Source organism: Phaenicophaeus curvirostris, chromosome 12, assembly GCF_032191515.1.
Source record: "Phaenicophaeus curvirostris isolate KB17595 chromosome 12, BPBGC_Pcur_1.0, whole genome shotgun sequence".
NCBI classification, from domain to species: Eukaryota; Metazoa; Chordata; class Aves; order Cuculiformes; family Cuculidae; genus Phaenicophaeus; species Phaenicophaeus curvirostris.
Genome location: NC_091403.1, coordinates 268,808 through 286,318, shown reverse-complemented (window position 1 = coordinate 286,318; position 17,511 = coordinate 268,808). Strand labels below are relative to the sequence as shown.

The following is a 17,511-nucleotide window of genomic DNA, read 5'->3' as shown; positions in this document are numbered from 1 at the left end:
GTGCTGCGTGTGAGGGAGTCAGGCGCAGTGTTTCAGAAGAACCAGTCTGCAGGGCGGCAGTCGGAGCTGCTCAGTTTCATCCATGCAGTACTCAGAATCTGGAATATTGAACTGAAAACTGAAACTGTGGGGTGTGACGTTTTTTAGCAGAAGGGAGCAGGGTTGGAGGTTACAAGATGAGCTGTTGTGTGGAGCCTTTCTAACCTGTCCCTTCTCCCTGTCCAGACTCACCACGGCGATGCCTGCCTGGCTGCCCTGCTGCTTCCCAGCCCCAACACTTGCTGCCCTCTGATTGCAGATAACAAACACAAGACAGGAGTTCCAAACACGTGGTGAGTATCATGTGCCTTCGATATGTCAGTGTTTTGCATACGGCTCAAGTGTTCCTTCCTAAAATCCTAGCCATGCATGAGGGCAGACACAATAAAATCCAGTCACTCCTACCTGAGGTGCATGCAGTGTTTGCTAAGCCTGCGGAAGGCTGCTTGGAGACCCAGACACAAGGGGTTCAGTTCTGATTCCTTATTTCCATTGAAAGACTTTTTTTTTTTTTTACCCTCTCAGTTTTGTCAGCATTTTTCATCTGAAGTAACTTCCCTGGGAGCTTGCATCCCTGATCCATTCTTGCTGGCTTTGTTTTTAGAACCATATTCGTTGAGCTGAGGAGTAGGTGCTGTAGAGCTATGTCAGCCAGGAGCAGCTCCAACATGGAAACTGGGCAGAATTGATGTTGTGGAGAGTCCAGAGTCTTTCCCAGTGAACTGAAGCTTCTCTAACAAAGTCAAAGCACTTTTACCAGGCAGCAATGAGTGCTCCATGTGTCAGCATTTTGTCCCAGCGTGATGAATGAAACGGGGGTTGGGCTGCCAGTTTGGTTATGTCTGACCCATTAAATGAGCAGAAAACTCAAAGCTGAAAGTGTTGTGAAAATTTTCCTCTCCAGCAGGGAGAAATCAAAGGGAATAATGTGTAGGTGAGAGTGTTTGACTCCGATGGGGATGGATGCCTTGATTCCATGGAACAGGCAGTAGGATGGAAGTAAACAAGGAGGAGTGTTGATGTCGTAACAGTAACGACCTTGAGAGCAGTACACGCCTCTGCGGGCAGGAGGGATTGTCAGCGTGGCTGTCATGAGTACTGCAGGGTGAAACTAGCTCTGGATTTCCCTCCCTGGACTTCCAGATACACGTACATGTAGTAACAGGCTGCATTTCCATTCAAATATGAACCAGCACAGGGTGAGTGACACTGGTGAAGCAGTTGGGGCGTTTTGTTCAGGGCTATCATTATGCACCAACCTTTGGGAATGCTGGTTCTACTGTTGGACAAACTGACACAACAGAACAAATCCTTTTCAGATCATCATTCCATATTGTACGTTGAAAGCTGAATCAGCTCCCGCCTAAGGATAGTTTGAGCTGGGGTGGCAGGGGCAGGGCAGAGGGATGGACAGCGCTTTCCTGTTTTCAGCAGCTTCCAGCCTGGAGGAAAAATTTTGTTTCAATTTTCCTTGAAACTGTGTCTCAAATTGGTTTACAGCTTCACCTCCTGAAACCCATTTCCCTTTCTGTGGTGCCAGTACGAGGAGTGCCCTTAATTGTTTAGAAGGTCTATAGGCGGGCACAGCATGGTGCTGTTCATATCTCCGTGTGGGTCCAGGGGAGACTGGATCAACCAATTTCCATGGGCTTTGAGATCACAGCGTGCGTTTTCACCGAGGTGAAGCTTCTGCCCAACTCACGATGTCCGATTCCCCCCTGCCCTTGCTTTCTGTTCAGGTGCTTGCACAGGAGGATGAGGGTTCCTCACACCCAGACTGCTGGGCAGCAGAAATGGAAATGATCCAACGAGGAGACCCATCCTGTCTCTCTTTAATCCTTGTGAAGTTGATAATGTGTTACTGACATTCTTTATCAATTCCAAGATACACAGAAGTGCTGCTGTCTTGGCCATGGATCTTGCTTCCCAACTGCCTACATTTGTATCCCGTTCCTGCCTGCTTTTATATTGCTGTGTGTATTTAAATTCACTCTTTAAAGCAGCTCTGGTTTTCCCATTCCATGACTTCCTTTTGCCCATACTCCCCTAAATGAGTGCCCTGGCTCATGTCGTGACTTGTTCAAGGAGCATTTGGGACTTCATCTCCTTGTTCCCTGCCTCAGCATCCCCAGGCAGAGGTGCACTGGCTTGACTTTTTCCCAGCTTGGGTGAAACCAGTGCCAGGTGCTTCCACTCCTGCATTTGTGCTGCAAGAACAGGCTTCATCCGTGTGAGTGAGGAGTTGGCTCCTAACCCTGTCCTGTTGTCTCCAGTGTCCTTGGGGAGCCACCTCCAGTTCCAGGAATCCAGCTTTAGCAGCAAGTTTTTTTTTCCTGGATTTCATAAATTAACAAGTAGTTAAATTCCTGGCTTCCACAGTCAATCTCATGGGACACCTCTGTGCTCACCCAGCAGAATGTTGCAGTGGCTTTCTGCATAGTAGCTGATCTGGTATAGCGGTGTGGGGTAGACCTGTAGCACTGGTAGCTTGTGCAGGAGAATGTTGTTTGGGCTGGCTCAGAGTGGGATTTTCTCCAGAAGGAAGCCAGCTGGATCTGAAGTCTTGGAGCCGTTGTCAAAGAGGGAGGCAACAGTGCAAGCTGTAGGAGCTTCTGCTGTTCTCTGTGTGTTGAGGGCGGTCCTGATGCTGTGTGGTAGCTAAAATATCCCACTGTACGTGCAGCGCTCTGATTGTTAGTCATCCACGAGGCTGCTGGAGTAGTGAAGTGCCAGAGCTCTCCTCAAAGCACAGCAGCATCTATTTGTGGAAAGGAACATCATGTGAAGTGCAATTCCTGTCTATTAGAGCCACGCTGCTCGAGATGCTGTCGGGAATGCTGCCTCTCCTGCTTTGGGACTTCCTGATTTGTAGAGCCTGTATCAAAACTGTACTCTAACAAGGCTTCTTGTTGGTCTTAGGGACTCAAAGGGCGATGCCATTAGGTCTACTTCCCTTCTCCCACAGAACCCCACCTCCTGTTCCACGCAACACAGCTCCAGCTGCTGGGTGGTAGGCTCAGACACTGATAGATGCCTAGGGGAAGGGGACAGTGACCCCGAAGGGGCTCTGGAGCATTATGGAAAATGCTCTCCCACCAGGCACGGGAGAGCCACTGACTTGGAGTTGATGGCCAGAACCATCTCTGACTCCTCAGCTTGTACTAACTTGATCTAGGGCCAAGATTGCCCAGAGCTGAATCGCATTCATCTGTCTCTGCCATTTACAGAAGGTCTCTAGGAGAGCTGCTAGCCAGGTGGTTCATTACAGTCCAGCTCAACTCTTCGTGGCTGTTGCAGTGCGTCAGTGCTCACTTTGTTGCATTCTGACCCAAAAATGGAACACAGGGTTTTGTGCGATGTTTGCAGTTCATGGACTGGCAAAGTGCGCGTCCTTGCTTATGCAGCCTGGCTTTATGTAACCCGTTATTTGTGCTCAAGCGTTGCAGTTCGTCTGTCTCCTCTGGCAACAGCCACCAGATGTTCCCCCGAACAAGACTTAATTCTTTAAAATTGACCTGTAAGAAATGTGTGAAGGCGAATGTGGGGGTGGAACAATTGTATGTCAGCATGAGCCCTGTTTTCTTTCTCAAAACCCAGTGCAAGCCATGTGGTTTCATTCCAGCAGCGATGGATCCCTGGGTTTTGTGGTATGTATGAGGCCTTTTCCATGGGTTTAATGTTTCCTGTTGTGGGGGGTTGGAATCAAGCTGTTTTGCAAGGGTTAGTGTTACTTGGGTAATTAGTAGTGTCTGGGCTCAGTCTGCCTGATGGATATCCCACTGTGCTGATCCTCCTATGGATTCTGGAGGTCAGCTGGGCTTCATAGCCACCTGTAGGTCCTCTGTGATCAACCCCTGTGCTTTGCTAGGCCGACTGTATTTCATGTTTCCATGGGAAACCAACTCTTGTCTCAGTTTTTCAGCTCCAGCGTCGTACTGGGGGATGTGGGGTGAGCAGTCCTGATGGTGGCTGTAGGAGGTCCAATCAGCTCTTGCTTCTGAAACATCCCCATCCTAGGGCTTCAAGCAACACTGTCATTCTGAGACTGCCCTGCACAAGAGAACTTCTGCTGGGGGTGGATGATCTGGTGTTATCCCTGGGTTGTGGGATCAGTTTTCAACTCCAGGTCTGCAGGTAGTAGGTTATTCGAAGCAAAGCTGTGCCATTTCCCTTCCCTGTGAGGATATCCCAGCCCAGGTCCCACTGTGCTTCCCCTGATTGGGCAGGTTGGACCTGAAGGTGGCTATACTGGTGGTATCCTGGCTGGACCTTCTGTCAGTCTTGGAACAGTGTGGTTGGTGTGGATACGATGCAGCTTTTGAGAATCTGAATGCATGAAAAGCTGTACAGATCTTCAAGAATAAATGTACTGGTCTTGAACTGGGAGTACTGGTGACAGGTCCGTACTCAAGGAGTGTGGACTGGGTTGAGAAGCGTGGCTCTGCAGAGGGCTTCAAGGTTTCAGAGGTCAGAGTATCTGCTGGTTCAGGTTAGAGAAGCTTCTGCTGGAAATGCTGCTTCTCTGGTGCTGGGAATACTTCTGGACACAATGTGGATGCTCCAGTCTCCACAGCTAGGGATGCTGGTACTTGTTAGCCTTTGCTTGGTGTGGTTTTGGAAGACTGAGATGCCTTCCCACAAAAAGTTGGTGGGTTGCTTAAGTGAGAGGTCACTTCCACATCCCTTTCTTCTCCTAAGACTGTAACTCTAGCTCCTTTCTCCTGTGCCGCTTCCATCGGGGTTGCGTTGGCAGCCAGGTTCCAAGCTCGTGGAGGGGAATTCGTACAGGAACACTGTGCTGGAACAACCTCATGGCCACATTGCCCACTGTCTGCCAGCTGGTCCCGGCTGTGGTCCCTGCTGCTGTCGTCCCTGCACAACCAGTTGTATTGCTGCTTCTTTCAGTGTGTGTGAGATAACACCTCTTCAAACTGCTATCCAATTATTTTCCTTGCTAAATATCTGCCAGGTTTGGAATTCAGTATTCCCTGTCCTGATTTCTCCTGGTGTGGTGGGGGAAGAAGGCCATGCTGCATCCCAGGGTTTGAGAACCGTGTGAGTGTGGAAGATGCAGCTGCAGTTCCGGTGAATGCCATTGCTGCCGCCGTGGACATAGGTGAAAGCCTTTATGTCTCTGGTGTTCTGGGTACGAACAGCGCTGCCGCCAGGTATCAGACAATGGGGAAGCAGAACTCCTCGAGTACTGGCATTTGTTTTTAGGAGTCTGAAGAATCGTAAATGTCCAACTGTCTGCAAGTTCCTCAGCTGACCATTTGATGGAACAGCAGTGTGTGACAGCATGCTGCTGCTGAGAAGGATGATCCCGTTGAGCTGTACCTTTCCGTGGCTGTCCCTAAGGCTTATTTTAATCCCCTGGTAGGGACGCAGCTCGGGAACCTGTCAAAGTCATATAGTTCTGGAGCTGGCTCGCTGAGAGGTCACACGAGTGCTAGAGCTGGTGAAGTGGAGAGGCTTATGGGCATTTGATGGATGGAGGAGCAGGAAGATGTCCTTTAGGACAGCTAGATGTCAAACAGAATGAGCCATCCGGCATGTGTGTGCCAGGTAGGGCTGTTCTGGCTACCTAGGGGCTACCTAGCACTGTAAACCAGCCCATCTCTGTCTCCTTCAGCCCCCAGGAGACACCCAAAGCCTGGCTGTGACTCCTGCACTGTCCTTCCTTGTACCTAGGACACAGGCAGAGCTGTAAGTGGGGACAGGCCAGGTCAGGCAAGGTCAGGGTGAGGGGTCTGGGAGCAGGGAGGTAGTAGTGCGCTCAGGCTCTGCTCCACCTCACACATCCCTGAGAAGCAGGGCAGAAATCTTTCCCTTCTCCCCAGTACCAGATGCGGAGACTACTTGGACACGGTGCTTCCCATTGCTTGTCTGCCCGGCGCTTCCAGGTTGTAGTGCTGCCTGGATGCTGCTGGCACCGATTTTGAAGGGATCTGGTACCATACAGGCAGGATGTTGCCCTAGAGTCAGAGTTGTGTTCCTGAGCGACAGCTGCTGGCTCCAGGAGGTTCCTTTGGGCCTGAGGGGTCTCCTCTTGGCTTAATTTTGGTTTCAGCCTGACCGCTAAACTGCTAAGGCTGCTGTAGTCCAGGCTGGTGATGCTCTGTCACATTGCTGGGGATGGGATGGAGGACTTGGAACCACTCTGTGATGTGGAAGCAGTGTTTCAGACTCATGGGGTGCTGCAGGGGCTGATGAGGCTGTTTGGGGATCCACCTGGAGGCAGCCGCTTAAAAAGGCACGTGAAGTGGATAGAAAACGTTAATGGGCCAAACCAATGGCTTTTGGAGAAACATTTGCCTGCTGTTTCTTTCCCTCAGGTCACAAGGAATCTGGGAGTAAATGCTTAATTGTTTCACTTTTAAGACTTGGAAGTTTTCCTTATCACTCGAGCCTTCTTACTGTGCCTCAGTGCTTGCAGGTGGCTGAATATCCAGTGTGTTCCGTGTGTCTGAGCCCCTCTGCAGTCAGAACCAGGCTACAGATGGAGCTTTGACTCACACCCAGAAGTGGCGGTTGTGCTGTCGTAAATAGAGCTGGGAGAGCTGTTTCCGAGTGGTGCACGGATGCTGAGTCATGCTGATCGCTTTCCTGGAACAAACCCCACCATCAGGATAACTAGAGCTGATTAATGGATGTGATACGTGTCTGATCAGGTACAAGCTGCTTCCTTGTACGCATACAGCAATGGGAACAGTTGTCCTACTGACATTCCCTTAAGACAACCCAAACCCCACCGCTGACCTGTGCCTCTCACAGCCACCCAGGAAACAATTCCCAGAAAGGCTGCAAAATCCTAATCCTTTCATTTGCTCCACTTGCAAGTGCATAGGAGAGGCCAGAGGAGATGCGGGCTCTGTCATGTCACCTGCGTTTGTGCCATTTCAGGGGAAGCCAAAGGAATCCAAGCAGTGATGATACTCTAAGGTCTCCCCGCAGCCTTCTCTTCTCCAAGCTGAACAACCCCAACTCTCTCAGCCTGTCCTCATATGGGAGGTGCTCCAGCCACCAGATCATCTCAGTGGCCTCCTCTGGCCTTGCTCCAACAAGACCTTCTGGAGTGCCTTCCTGTGCTGAGGGCTCCAGAACTGCGCGCAGGGCTCCAGATGGGGTCTCCCCAGAGCAGAGCAGAGGGGCAGAATCCCCTCTCTCTTGCCCTGCTGGCCCTGCTTTTGGCCCTGTGCTCAGGATAACAGCGTGAATGAGGAAGGGACAATGATGTCTCCTAACCAGGCTAATCCTTTGCAAATTTGAATTTGACCGCATTCTTAAGGGAGGAATTTGATGGGCTTGATGGTGCGTGAAGGAAACTGCTGTCAGCTGAATGAATACAGACAAAAGAAACCTCCAGAGCTGCTCTTAACTCTGTCGTTGGGAGTGTTTGTTGCCATTCCTTTCACTGCTTCTGCCTCCCAGATGTGTCCTGGAGTGCTGGACGGCTTTATGCGGGCTGCCAGCATGGAGGGCCTGCCTCTCCCAGTGCTGCTCTGCCTGACTCACCTCGATAAGCAGTACAATAAGCTTTTTACAGTTGGACTTGATTTTCAAGGTCTTTTCTATCCAAAACAGTTCCATGATCTTGAGAGGCACAGGTAGACAAATGATGGGCATGGGATGGTGCTGGCTAATAAACCTTGGAAGAAGCTAAAAGAATTTTAAGCCACTGTCAACTTGCTGCCTTCAGATTTGAGGAAGAACCTCCCACAAAATGAATGAACAATAGCAACACTGGAGCCTTCCAGCCTTTCTAACACTGTGTAGCTCCCCAGACTATTGATGGCTATGCCACGGGCTGATGGTGTGACCAATTCCTCGCTGTATTGAGGACAGAACCAGGCCCAAACATTGACTTTCTGTGAGCTAACACAACTGTCTGGTGCTGTAGCTTGGGATGATTACACCCAATTGCTCTGCTGAGGAAGTGCAGGGTTTTATGGAGCGTATGGGGTTTGGGTGGGGATAGCAGGTATTGAAACCAGTAACCCAGCCTGTACCTTGCACTGGGGAGGAGGCAGCACAGTTGCCAGCAAGAGCAGTGACCTTTGCTTGGTTTAGAAATAAATAAAAAAAAAGAAAAGAAACCAATCAAATAAACCCAAGCAAAGAGGCAGAATTAGTTCATAGTGTCATCACGGAGCTCCTATGCGTGTTCTGGCCCTCTTGGACTTCTCCATGCTTGGTCTGCATAGAATCCTTGGCACTTTTCAATGATGTGGGCTCTCAGATCAGTCTTTTCTGATGGCAGAGCTGCTTCTTATGGACATGCAGTTGGGACCTTGGAAAAAGGGGAATCTGAAACCTCGGCAAGAAAGGAGAAGGTTATGTTTTATACAGCATGAGGCTGCTCCCCATAGGAGCAGGGTTTGCAGCAGTTTGGATCTGTAGCACAGCTGCAGCACTGACTCTATCAAGTTTCCATAATCCCTTAGTGGAAGGGACGACACCTCGCTGCAGCGGCTTTCAGGCTGTGAGCGACATGGTGCTGCAGAGAGTGAGGGTTTTACTGGTGCTTCTTGACAGAAGTGAGAACCCTAGTAAGGCCCTTGCCCTGCGGGAGCAGTAGGGTGGGAGAATGTGTGGCAGTGACAGGGAGTCAGGGTACTGGTGCCGCTGCTTCTTCTTGGTAGCAACCCTGAGGTTTGTTTCCTGAGGCTGAATCAATGGATTTATTAATGACAAGCAAGCAGGATTTATTCTCTAGGGGTCTGGGTTCTCACCTTTATAGCTACCTTGGGCTCTGCAGCCTCTGCACGTGGTCACAGGGCCGGTCACCCTAGCTGCGCAGCTGTTTGCCTCCCAACAAACAGCCCACAGGAGGCTGGGGAGGTTTGTGCGTACAGCTCAGCTACATGGTTTCCTCTTTGAGACAGCTGAGTTGCAGGCAAAATATGCAGGTAATGTCAGCTGAGTTCCTGCCAGACTTACAATTATGTGAACCGACAGTGTGGTCTGATCCTCCATCCTGTGCCTGCCGGAAAGGCAGCATCTACGAATAAGGAGAAGGTGAGGTTCAGGCATTAAAACAAAAAGACATCTATATTAAGCCATTGAGTATCAGGTTTTCTTGTGTTTCCTCTTAACGCACTGCTTGTCTCTGTACTTGGCATCACCTCTGCTGTTTGTTTGTTTAATGAATGCCGATATTCTGGCTCACCACTGCTTACGTTGTTGGTTCCAGTTTATTAACCAGTTCTGACAAGGAGTTTCTAGTGATGAGCAACCTGGAGACAGGGGCCAAGTCTGATCTGTTGGGCAACTGTGAGAGTCTGTGGGACAGACCCAGGCAAGCTCTGCAGGGATGGCTGCTTCCCCATTGCTATGGGGCATACGGGCTTTGCCTGCTGGCCCAGCTCTAAAGTTTGGCTGCACAGAGCATTCTTGTGGTTTCACCCACCAGAACCGCTGGGTTTGGTCTTGTCCACTTGCAGGTTTCTCTCCCCCTCCCTCTCTATGTATGAGGCTGTGCGACAATGAAGAACAACTCCAGTTTCTGTGGTGCTGAAGGTTGCCCCATGGCAGGGCGTAAAAGCGCGTTGTCCCTCTGGAGGACACACCAGGGCTAGGAGGGAGCCACAGCTTCTTCGGGGGAAATGGTTTTTAGCTACAAGAGGGGCAATTGAGAGATCTTGGGGAGAAATGTTTTGCTGTGAGGTTGGGGAGGCCCTGGCCCAGGTTGCCCAGAGCAGTGGGGGCTGCCCCATCCCTGGAGGGGTTCAAGGCCAGGTTGGGTGGGGCTTGGAGCTCCTGATCCAGTGGAAAGTGTCCCTGCCCATGGCAGGGGATTGGGACTGGATGATCTTTAAGGTCCCTTCCAACCCAAACCATTCAATGATTTGCAGTTTCAGTTGGATAGATTTTCTGAAGTTGTGCCTCAAAACAAGAGGTTGACAGCTCTCATTCTAGCCGTGCAAGGGTCTCCAGAGCATCTCCAATAGGTCAAAGGAATTCTCAGTGTCAGAGAAGCAAGCTTTTCCTTTGAAGGGTAGGAGAAAGACTTGTTCTGGCTTCTTCAGACTACTTTGCATTGTTCTTTACTGCGGCTGTCAAACTTAAGGACTTCATTGAGAACCTACGTGGAATCCACATCCCTGGAGGTATTTACAAAGCGTGTGGACATGGCACTTGGGGACAAGGTTTGGTCGGCATGGGGAGGTTGGGCCAACGCTTGGGCTGGGTGAGCTGAGAGAGCTTTTCCAACTGCAATGATTCCGTGGCTGTCAGCCACATCTCTGTGCCCTAACGAACCCTTGGGTGATCGGCCATCCTTTGCACTGGACTGCGATGGATCCTCGCGCGAGCGTCAAGACCTTCAACATCACCGAGAAGTTGCTTTGTAGCTCCAGTGCTGCGGTGGTTTGGTGGAGGAGTGGTGTTGAGTTAGATCTTGGCTCCCAAGAGTTTGAAGTGTGTAGGATCCAAAGTTGTTTTTTTTTCTGTAGCTAACCATGCTTTAAGTGATTTCCATTCAAGCCTGTGTCTTTGATTAAATAACTGTTCCCATGCCTCCAACTGCACTGCAGTGACATGAATTCTGGAATCACTGAGTCACTGCTAGGGAAAGATCTCCATGCAGCCTTGTTTAAGCACAAGAAACCTCCAGGAGTGATCTTGCTGAGTGAGTGTGAAGATGGGAAAGAAAATCGTTCTGAAAAAGCTTGAATTGAGGCAGGAAATTGTCCAGGTGTTCTGAGCAGCCTTTAAATATTAACGCGACTAACTTGAGATTGCAGGCTGGTCTCCTGTCACTTCTCCTGCAAAGCCAAGCACTGTGTTGGTCCTCAAAAGCTGTGTCTGTTGCTGTATTTACTAGGGCCGTTTTCAGCAGGTGATAGCAGTACTGAAAAGTCTTTGTGCAACATGCACTTGCAGCCCAGAAACCAACTGTGTCCTGGGCTGCACCCAGAGCAGTGGGACCAGCAGGGAGGGAGGGGATTCTGCCCCTCTGCTCTGCTGTGTGACACTCACCTGGAGCCTGTGTCCAGCTCTGGAGTCCTCAGCACAGGGAGGACATGGAGCTGTGGGAGTGAGGCCAGAGGAGGCCACGGGGATGATGTGAGGGCTGGAGCACCTCCTGTACGAGGACAGGCTGGGAGAGATGGGGCTGTGCAGCCTGGAGAAGAGAAGGGAGACCTTAGAGCAGCTTCCAGTGCTGAAAGAGGCTCCAGGAAAGCTGGGGAGGGGCTCTTGACCAGGGAGGGCAGGGATAGGATGAGGGGAATGGTTTTCAGCTGAGAGAGGGGAGATTGAGATGAGATCTTAGGCAGAAATATTTCCCTGTGAGGGTGGGGAGGCCCTGGCCCAGCTTGCCCAGAGCAGGGGTGGCTGCCCCATCCCTGGAGGGGTTCAAGGCCAGGTTGGATGGGGCTTGGAGCTACAGAATTCAATGAGAGGTATCCCTGCCCATGGCAGGGGGTAGGACTGAATGGTCTTTGCAGTCCCTTCCAGACCAAACCATTCCCTGATTCCATAATCCGATGTGCCAGCAGCCGGGATTTGCTCATAGACTTGACCGTAAGAAAGAGCCTTTCCAGTGCCTGGTTCCCTCATTCTTTGCTAAGCTGAATTGCTGTTGGCAGGAGGCTTTCAGCTGAGAACAAGGATGCTGAGCATTTGCAGACTGTCAGACATGACCTTTCCATCTTTCCCCCTGGGGAGACTACCCAGATGGCAAACGGGGAAGAATAGAGGCAGAGTAGCTCATAGCCGTTAACATTTCATTTCTCCACCAGAACATATGTGGTGAGTTCCGTGCTTGGTCTGCCTGGGGAGAGCAGAGCTGCTCGCCCCATCTAAGGGGCACTGGGCAAGGTGGTGAGTGTCAAACCAAGGATTGTGCTTCTTAAGCCGAGTCTGACACTGGGTGCGCTGGGTTTGGGTGAGTTCTGACTTCAGTTTGGAGGAGGGGGATTCTGTATGGATGCTACAGGGGGCTCGCCCTCACAAGAGGCTCAAGCAGCCCTCACTGGAATGATGTACATGTGTCACAGAGTGCTGATGGAGGCCCACCCACCCTGTAGCTGCTGGAGAGCACGGCTACCTCATCAGTCATGTGAAACAATCCTGCACCTTTATCTTTTGGGGGCTCTCAGCTCCTTTTTGTCATAGATAGTGAAGAGCTTTTCTGTAACACACTTGTGCCAGCAAGCAGGCAAACAGCTTGGAAAGGACTTGCACCCGGGTTCTGCTGCAGAACCACCTAGCCGTCTGGGGCATTTGCTCTGCAGGTCGGAAGACAACAGTGCTTCATGGCAGAACGGAGGTTACCTAGCTGCTGGCATCAGGCAGGAAAGCATGACCATATGTTCTCAAACAGCCCATCTCTTTCCAACCGCCTCACCCCCAGCAGGGCTGTTTAGAAACCAGTGGGTTTCACTTACATGGACTTTTCTTTCACACTGCTGGCCCTGTCACTGGGAGCTGAGCGAGCAAGGGAAGTAATCTGCTTGTTGCATTATGAAACGTGTTTAGCTCCTTCTTCCTTTGCTGTGATCCAGCCCTGATGGGCAGATTTTGCCTTGTCCTTCACGGATTTGCAGCCCCTCTTCCATCCAGTCCTTAGAATCCCATAGGTTCAGTGACTGCCCTTTGCCCTTTGTTCATTTTGCAGCCTTTCTCCTCCCAGGACAGGCCAGGCTGGGTCTGGTCACTGCACTGCTCTGGTGTCCAACAGAGCATCCCCAGGGCTCTGCAAGCTGCTTTCACGCAGCAGAAACAACTGGGCTTCCCTCTACGCAAACAGCTTTGAGACAGTGCTATCTCCAAACGGTGCTGGGATGTCTGGGTTGAAAAACCAGTTCATCCTGTTTGCAAATAACAGATGCTTCCTGCTAATCTATATTCGGCTTTAACTGAAATCTTGGATTCATTTGGGGTGCAAGTAAAGCTTGTTAATTACTAAGTGTTTAGCTTCTTGTGTGTGAACAGGGAATCATGGAATCACTGAGGTTGGAAAAACCCTCTCAGCTCATTCAGCCCAACCACCAGCTCAGCCTCCCCCTCCCCATGCTGACTGAACCCTGTCCCCAAGTGCCACATGCTTTGTGAACCCCTCCAGGAATGGGGACTCCACCTCTGCCCTGGGCAGTCTCTGCCAGGGAAGAAATATTTCCCACTATCCAATCTCCCCTCCCCTGGCACAAATTGAGGCCATTTCCTCTCATCCCATCCCTTGTTCCTTGGGAGCAGAGCCCAGTACCCACCTCATCACAGCCTCCTTTTCAGGAGCTGCAGAGAGGAATGAGGTCTCACCTCCTCTTCTCCAGGCTAAACAGCCCCAGGTCCCTCAGCTGCTCCCACAACGCCTGTTCTCCAGACCCTTCCCAGGTCTGTTCCCCTCTCTGGACGTGCTCCAGCCTCTCAATGTCCTTCTTGGAGTGAGGAGACCAGAACTGAAGGCTGGATTTGAGGTGCAGGTTCCCTAGTGCTGACTGCAGGGGACGGACAATCCCTTCCCTGCTCCTGCTGGCCACCCCATGGCTGAGCCAAGCCAGGATGCTGTTGGCCTTCAACTTCAACATCTCCCACTCCTCTCTGGCGAGGCCAGTGGCTTTTACTCCCGAATGGCGTTTCACACATGACTCAGTACTGCACTGGGAGCATGACACTGCCAATTCTGGGTCGGTATGGCCACATTGGTAGGACAGATGTGGTGCAGGTGTACGCTGACTTAACCTTCCAAATATTGACATCTTAGCTGTAAGCATCCATGGAAAATACCACACAAACATTGGTTCTAAAATTATTCAGTGGTCTTCTACTCACAGCTTTCCAGCTGTGACTGCAGCAGCGTCCTGAAAAGATACAGCCCCACCTGTGCAGATCCTGGGATGGCAAGATGGCTCCAGTTCTGTTTATTTTAGTTTTTGCTTAAGAATTGCACCACAGCCATCTCCAGAGTGTCCATACGCACTGCCCAATGCGAGCTCCCGATGCAGCATCTGTGCAGGTTGCAACCTTTCCCTTCACCTTCCCGATTGCTTGGGAACTCAGCGGAAGGTCGGCCACCACCCCTGATGCCTCTGGATTGGTCCATCAGGCTACAATGGTCTGCTGTTCAGAGTTCTGCGTTGGAGTGGTGGAGATGTATTCTAACCCTAGCAGGGTGGGTTGAATCACCTGGTCGCTCCAACAATCAAGCATGAGTTCGTGTCCCAGGAAAAGTCTTGTGGTGAGATGCCAGTCTTCCCCCGGTCCTGGGCTGCACGTGTGGAGCAGAACATCCTGCATCTGTGCAGCTCCTGCCTGTCTTCTCAGGCCAGTCAATGGGCACAGAGGAACCGCTGGCCTCCGTGGGTTGAGAAGCATCTCTTCCTTGTCCTCTTTTGCCGGAGTGAGGAGGGGTGCTCATGAGACGCACCAGTGGGGCAGAATTGTCTGCCCTGGGGTTGTGGTGGTGACACGGTTGGACATGTGGGAGGAAGGCATACTTCAGCTCCTGTGGGAGAACTGTCTAGCTTCTGTTTGCCAGTCAGGAATGTGGGCTGCCGAGGAAGACCTTGGCCTCAAGTCCCTTGCCTAATTCCATTAGAACTTCTATTTTTCCAGATCTCCGTGTTTTGGCAACTAAATTGCAGAGGATGAGTGTGTCGGTAACGCGATTGGCACAGCTTTCGGGGAACTTCTGGCTTTTTAAAATCAGGAATCTCGCTTTGGTTCCAGGTTCTGATCATCTCCCTACAACAACAGCTCCAATTAGCAAATATATCGGAGCTCAGCTTTAAAAGATGTCAGATAAGGAGAATTTGATTTTCCAGCCTTCCAAAGTGCTGTGGTGTTTTCTTCTTTTGGCACCTTTCATTTCCCACCTTCTATTTTTTGCCTGGCTTTTGTGCAATATGTTATAAATGTACAAAGTAAGAACAGAACAAACTTTACACTTCACCCTTGCTTTGAGGGTGGGACACAATCTGGCGGCTCCCACCTGACATGCAGGTGTCAGTGAAGTGGGTTTTGTTAGGGCGTGCAGGTGAGTCCTGGAAACTTGGCAGCAGGGGGTAGGCGGTTCTTGGATCCCTTCATGGTACTGGGGCCTTTTGTTAGCAAATGGTTAAGGAAATGGTAACATTAACTTCCTCCAGGCCAGGACGCTGGCCCCATTGTATGTTTCTTGCTTGGCAATTTAAAATACTGATTTTGATTTCATATCTCCCTTTTCTTTTCCCCAGGAAAGAAATCAAAAGCAACTGGCCTTTCTCGAGTTCTCAGAACGTCATCAAATCCTCAGTGCATTATCAGGATGCATTAGGAAACTGGACACGGTGCCAAAAGGACTCCATGCATTTCCATGACTCCCTTGGACCCTGACTCAGACCCTTTTGGATATAGATTTGTGTTCTGAGGAGGAGAGAGTGTACTCCAGTCCCTTTCTGCCAGCTTGCTGGCAGACACGTTTCACTAAGACCATGGACCATCCTAATAGGGAAAAGGATGAAAGGCAGCGGACGACGAAAGGAATGCCAGGAAGGAGCGGGCATGGATCTCGACCAAGCTCATCAGCATCTTCTGGTGTTCTTATGGTGGGACCCAACTTCAGAGTGGGAAAGAAGATCGGGTGTGGGAACTTCGGAGAGCTCAGACTAGGTAAGAAGTAACCGCTCTTGTGGCCTGCGTTACGAGAGTCGCATCTTCCGACTGGAATATGAAAATGTACACTATTCCCTGGTTCGGGAAGTGCATGCGCTTGTCTGTTTCCCAGGTGTTGAGCTGCCTCACCCACAGCTCTTGACTCAGAAAGTGTAACTGTTAGCATTCATTTTATTTGCATAAAGTCAAAGCGAACACAATGGAGAGGCCAAAGATGCAAACTGTGAGCGATCCCAACAATGGAGACTGTTCTCAGCGCTGCATGTCTTGCCTAAGGTGAAAAAGTCTTTTTAACAGCCTGTGTTGCTGAATTTGACTCTTGATGTCTTGTTCATAATCCAGGCTGCCCTGTTAAACAAATGGCTGCAACTCTTCCCCAGCACTCGGCCACATCCTCCCTGTTCGCATCTCTCACTGACCTCGGTACCTTCGCTTGGGCCTCATCGCCTGCTCCCTGATCCATGCCATTTCTGACTCGCTGGCTGGCAAGGAGCAGGCTGTGCTGGCCAGTCTTCTGGTTGCTGCACCAGCCGGCAGGCCCTGATTGTTCATGAGTCGTCAGTCTCCTCCCCACATCTTGCAGCTGGTCACCCGCACAGATGGCTGCACTAACCTGTTGTTTGGGTTTGAAATGAGGTGGAGGAGGAGCCGGCATTTTTAATTACATGCCCCTGTGCTCCTGGTCCATGGGTTTGGGGCAGTCCTGGAGGTCAGAAACAGTACCTTGTGGTGCTCGTCTCCAGGAAAGCTGGAGAGGGGCTCTTGACCAGGGAGGGCAGGGATAGTACGAGGGGAATGGTTTTCAGCTGAAAGAGGGGAGATTGAGATGAGATCTTGGGGAGAAATGTTTTGCTGTGAGGGTGGGGAGGCCCTGACCCAGGTTGCCCAGAGCAGTGGTGGCTGCCCCATCCCTGGAGGGATTCAAGGCCAGGCTGGATGGGGCTTGGAGCTCCTGATCCAGTGGAAGGTGTGCCTGCCTATGGCAGGGTGTGGGACTGGATGGGCTTGGCGGTCCATTCCAACCCAAACTGTCTTGTGGTTCTGTGATGGTCTTGATCCTGAGATAAGTAAAACAATTGTGTTTCTGCTCTGCTGCTGAATGGATTTGTTGCTGTGATCAGGAACTTGCGGGTGCTCAAGATGGGTTGGCTGATATAAATGGCATTTGCCCCAAATTTGGTATGTATTTAGAATTGAAATTAAAACTAAAATCATTTGTGCACCAGGCACAAGTGGTGATAATTAAATCAATAAATAAATCAATTGGGAAGTCGCTTCAGGTACTCAGAGAGTTTATAACACATCACTGCTGATAGCATCTCTGTAAGTTCCTGCTCAGAATCTATGTACTCTTGGGTTGAGCTGTGTAATCTTTTGCTCTCGGGTTTGGTTTGACGTGCCACTTCTGTGCAGTACAAGGTAAGCAGCTCGTTTGTGCTCTGTCTCGATAAACAGGGGGGTTGGTTTCAGCGTTTCGTCAGAGCGGTTCTACTGCTGAGCAGGAGCGGAGGTAATGCTCCAGAGGCGGAGAGAAACTGAGGGCATGGACAGAAACTCCCACCTTCAGGAGCCAGAACGTACCTGACAGCTGAAGTCATGACTGGGTCGTCACAGAGAACACAGAGAGCTGAATGCAGTACCAAAGCTCCCCAGCAGCCACCATCCCAATGCAGGGTCCCTGTGGAGAGGTTGCGTGGCTTTGCATTCCTCGCTCTGCTCCATGGCTCCGCAGCTGGAGAGGTCCCCTAGGTACCAGGCTCCAGCATGTGTTTGGTCAGTGCCCAAGTGCCAATCCCATTGCTGTGGCTTTCTTTCACATTTCTCCAGATTTCAGCAGTGTTGGGTTTCTGACTGAGGTGATGTCCCACAGCACGG

At 50.8% G+C, this 17,511-nt stretch overlaps 2 protein-coding genes across 6 annotated transcripts in view; both read left to right on the top strand.

Moving 5' to 3' along the window:
• Positions 1 to 17,511, top strand: part of PPIB (peptidylprolyl isomerase B) — a 151,295-nt gene that overhangs the window by 83,171 nt on the left and 50,613 nt on the right. The gene's annotated exons all lie outside the window — the stretch shown is intronic.
• CSNK1G1 (casein kinase 1 gamma 1) overlaps positions 1 to 17,511 on the top strand; it is a 75,186-nt gene that overhangs the window by 10,630 nt on the left and 47,045 nt on the right. For all 4 annotated transcript variants that reach the window (XR_011338320.1, XR_011338321.1, XM_069867202.1 and 1 more), the window contains exons 2-3: positions 226 to 332; positions 15,219 to 15,633. Coding sequence is in view for 2 of the 4 variants with exons in the window: in XM_069867202.1 (XP_069723303.1) it covers positions 15,456 to 15,633 (178 nt within the window). In the remaining 2 variants the exon portion in view is untranslated. The remainder of the gene's footprint in view (positions 1 to 225; positions 333 to 15,218; positions 15,634 to 17,511) is intronic.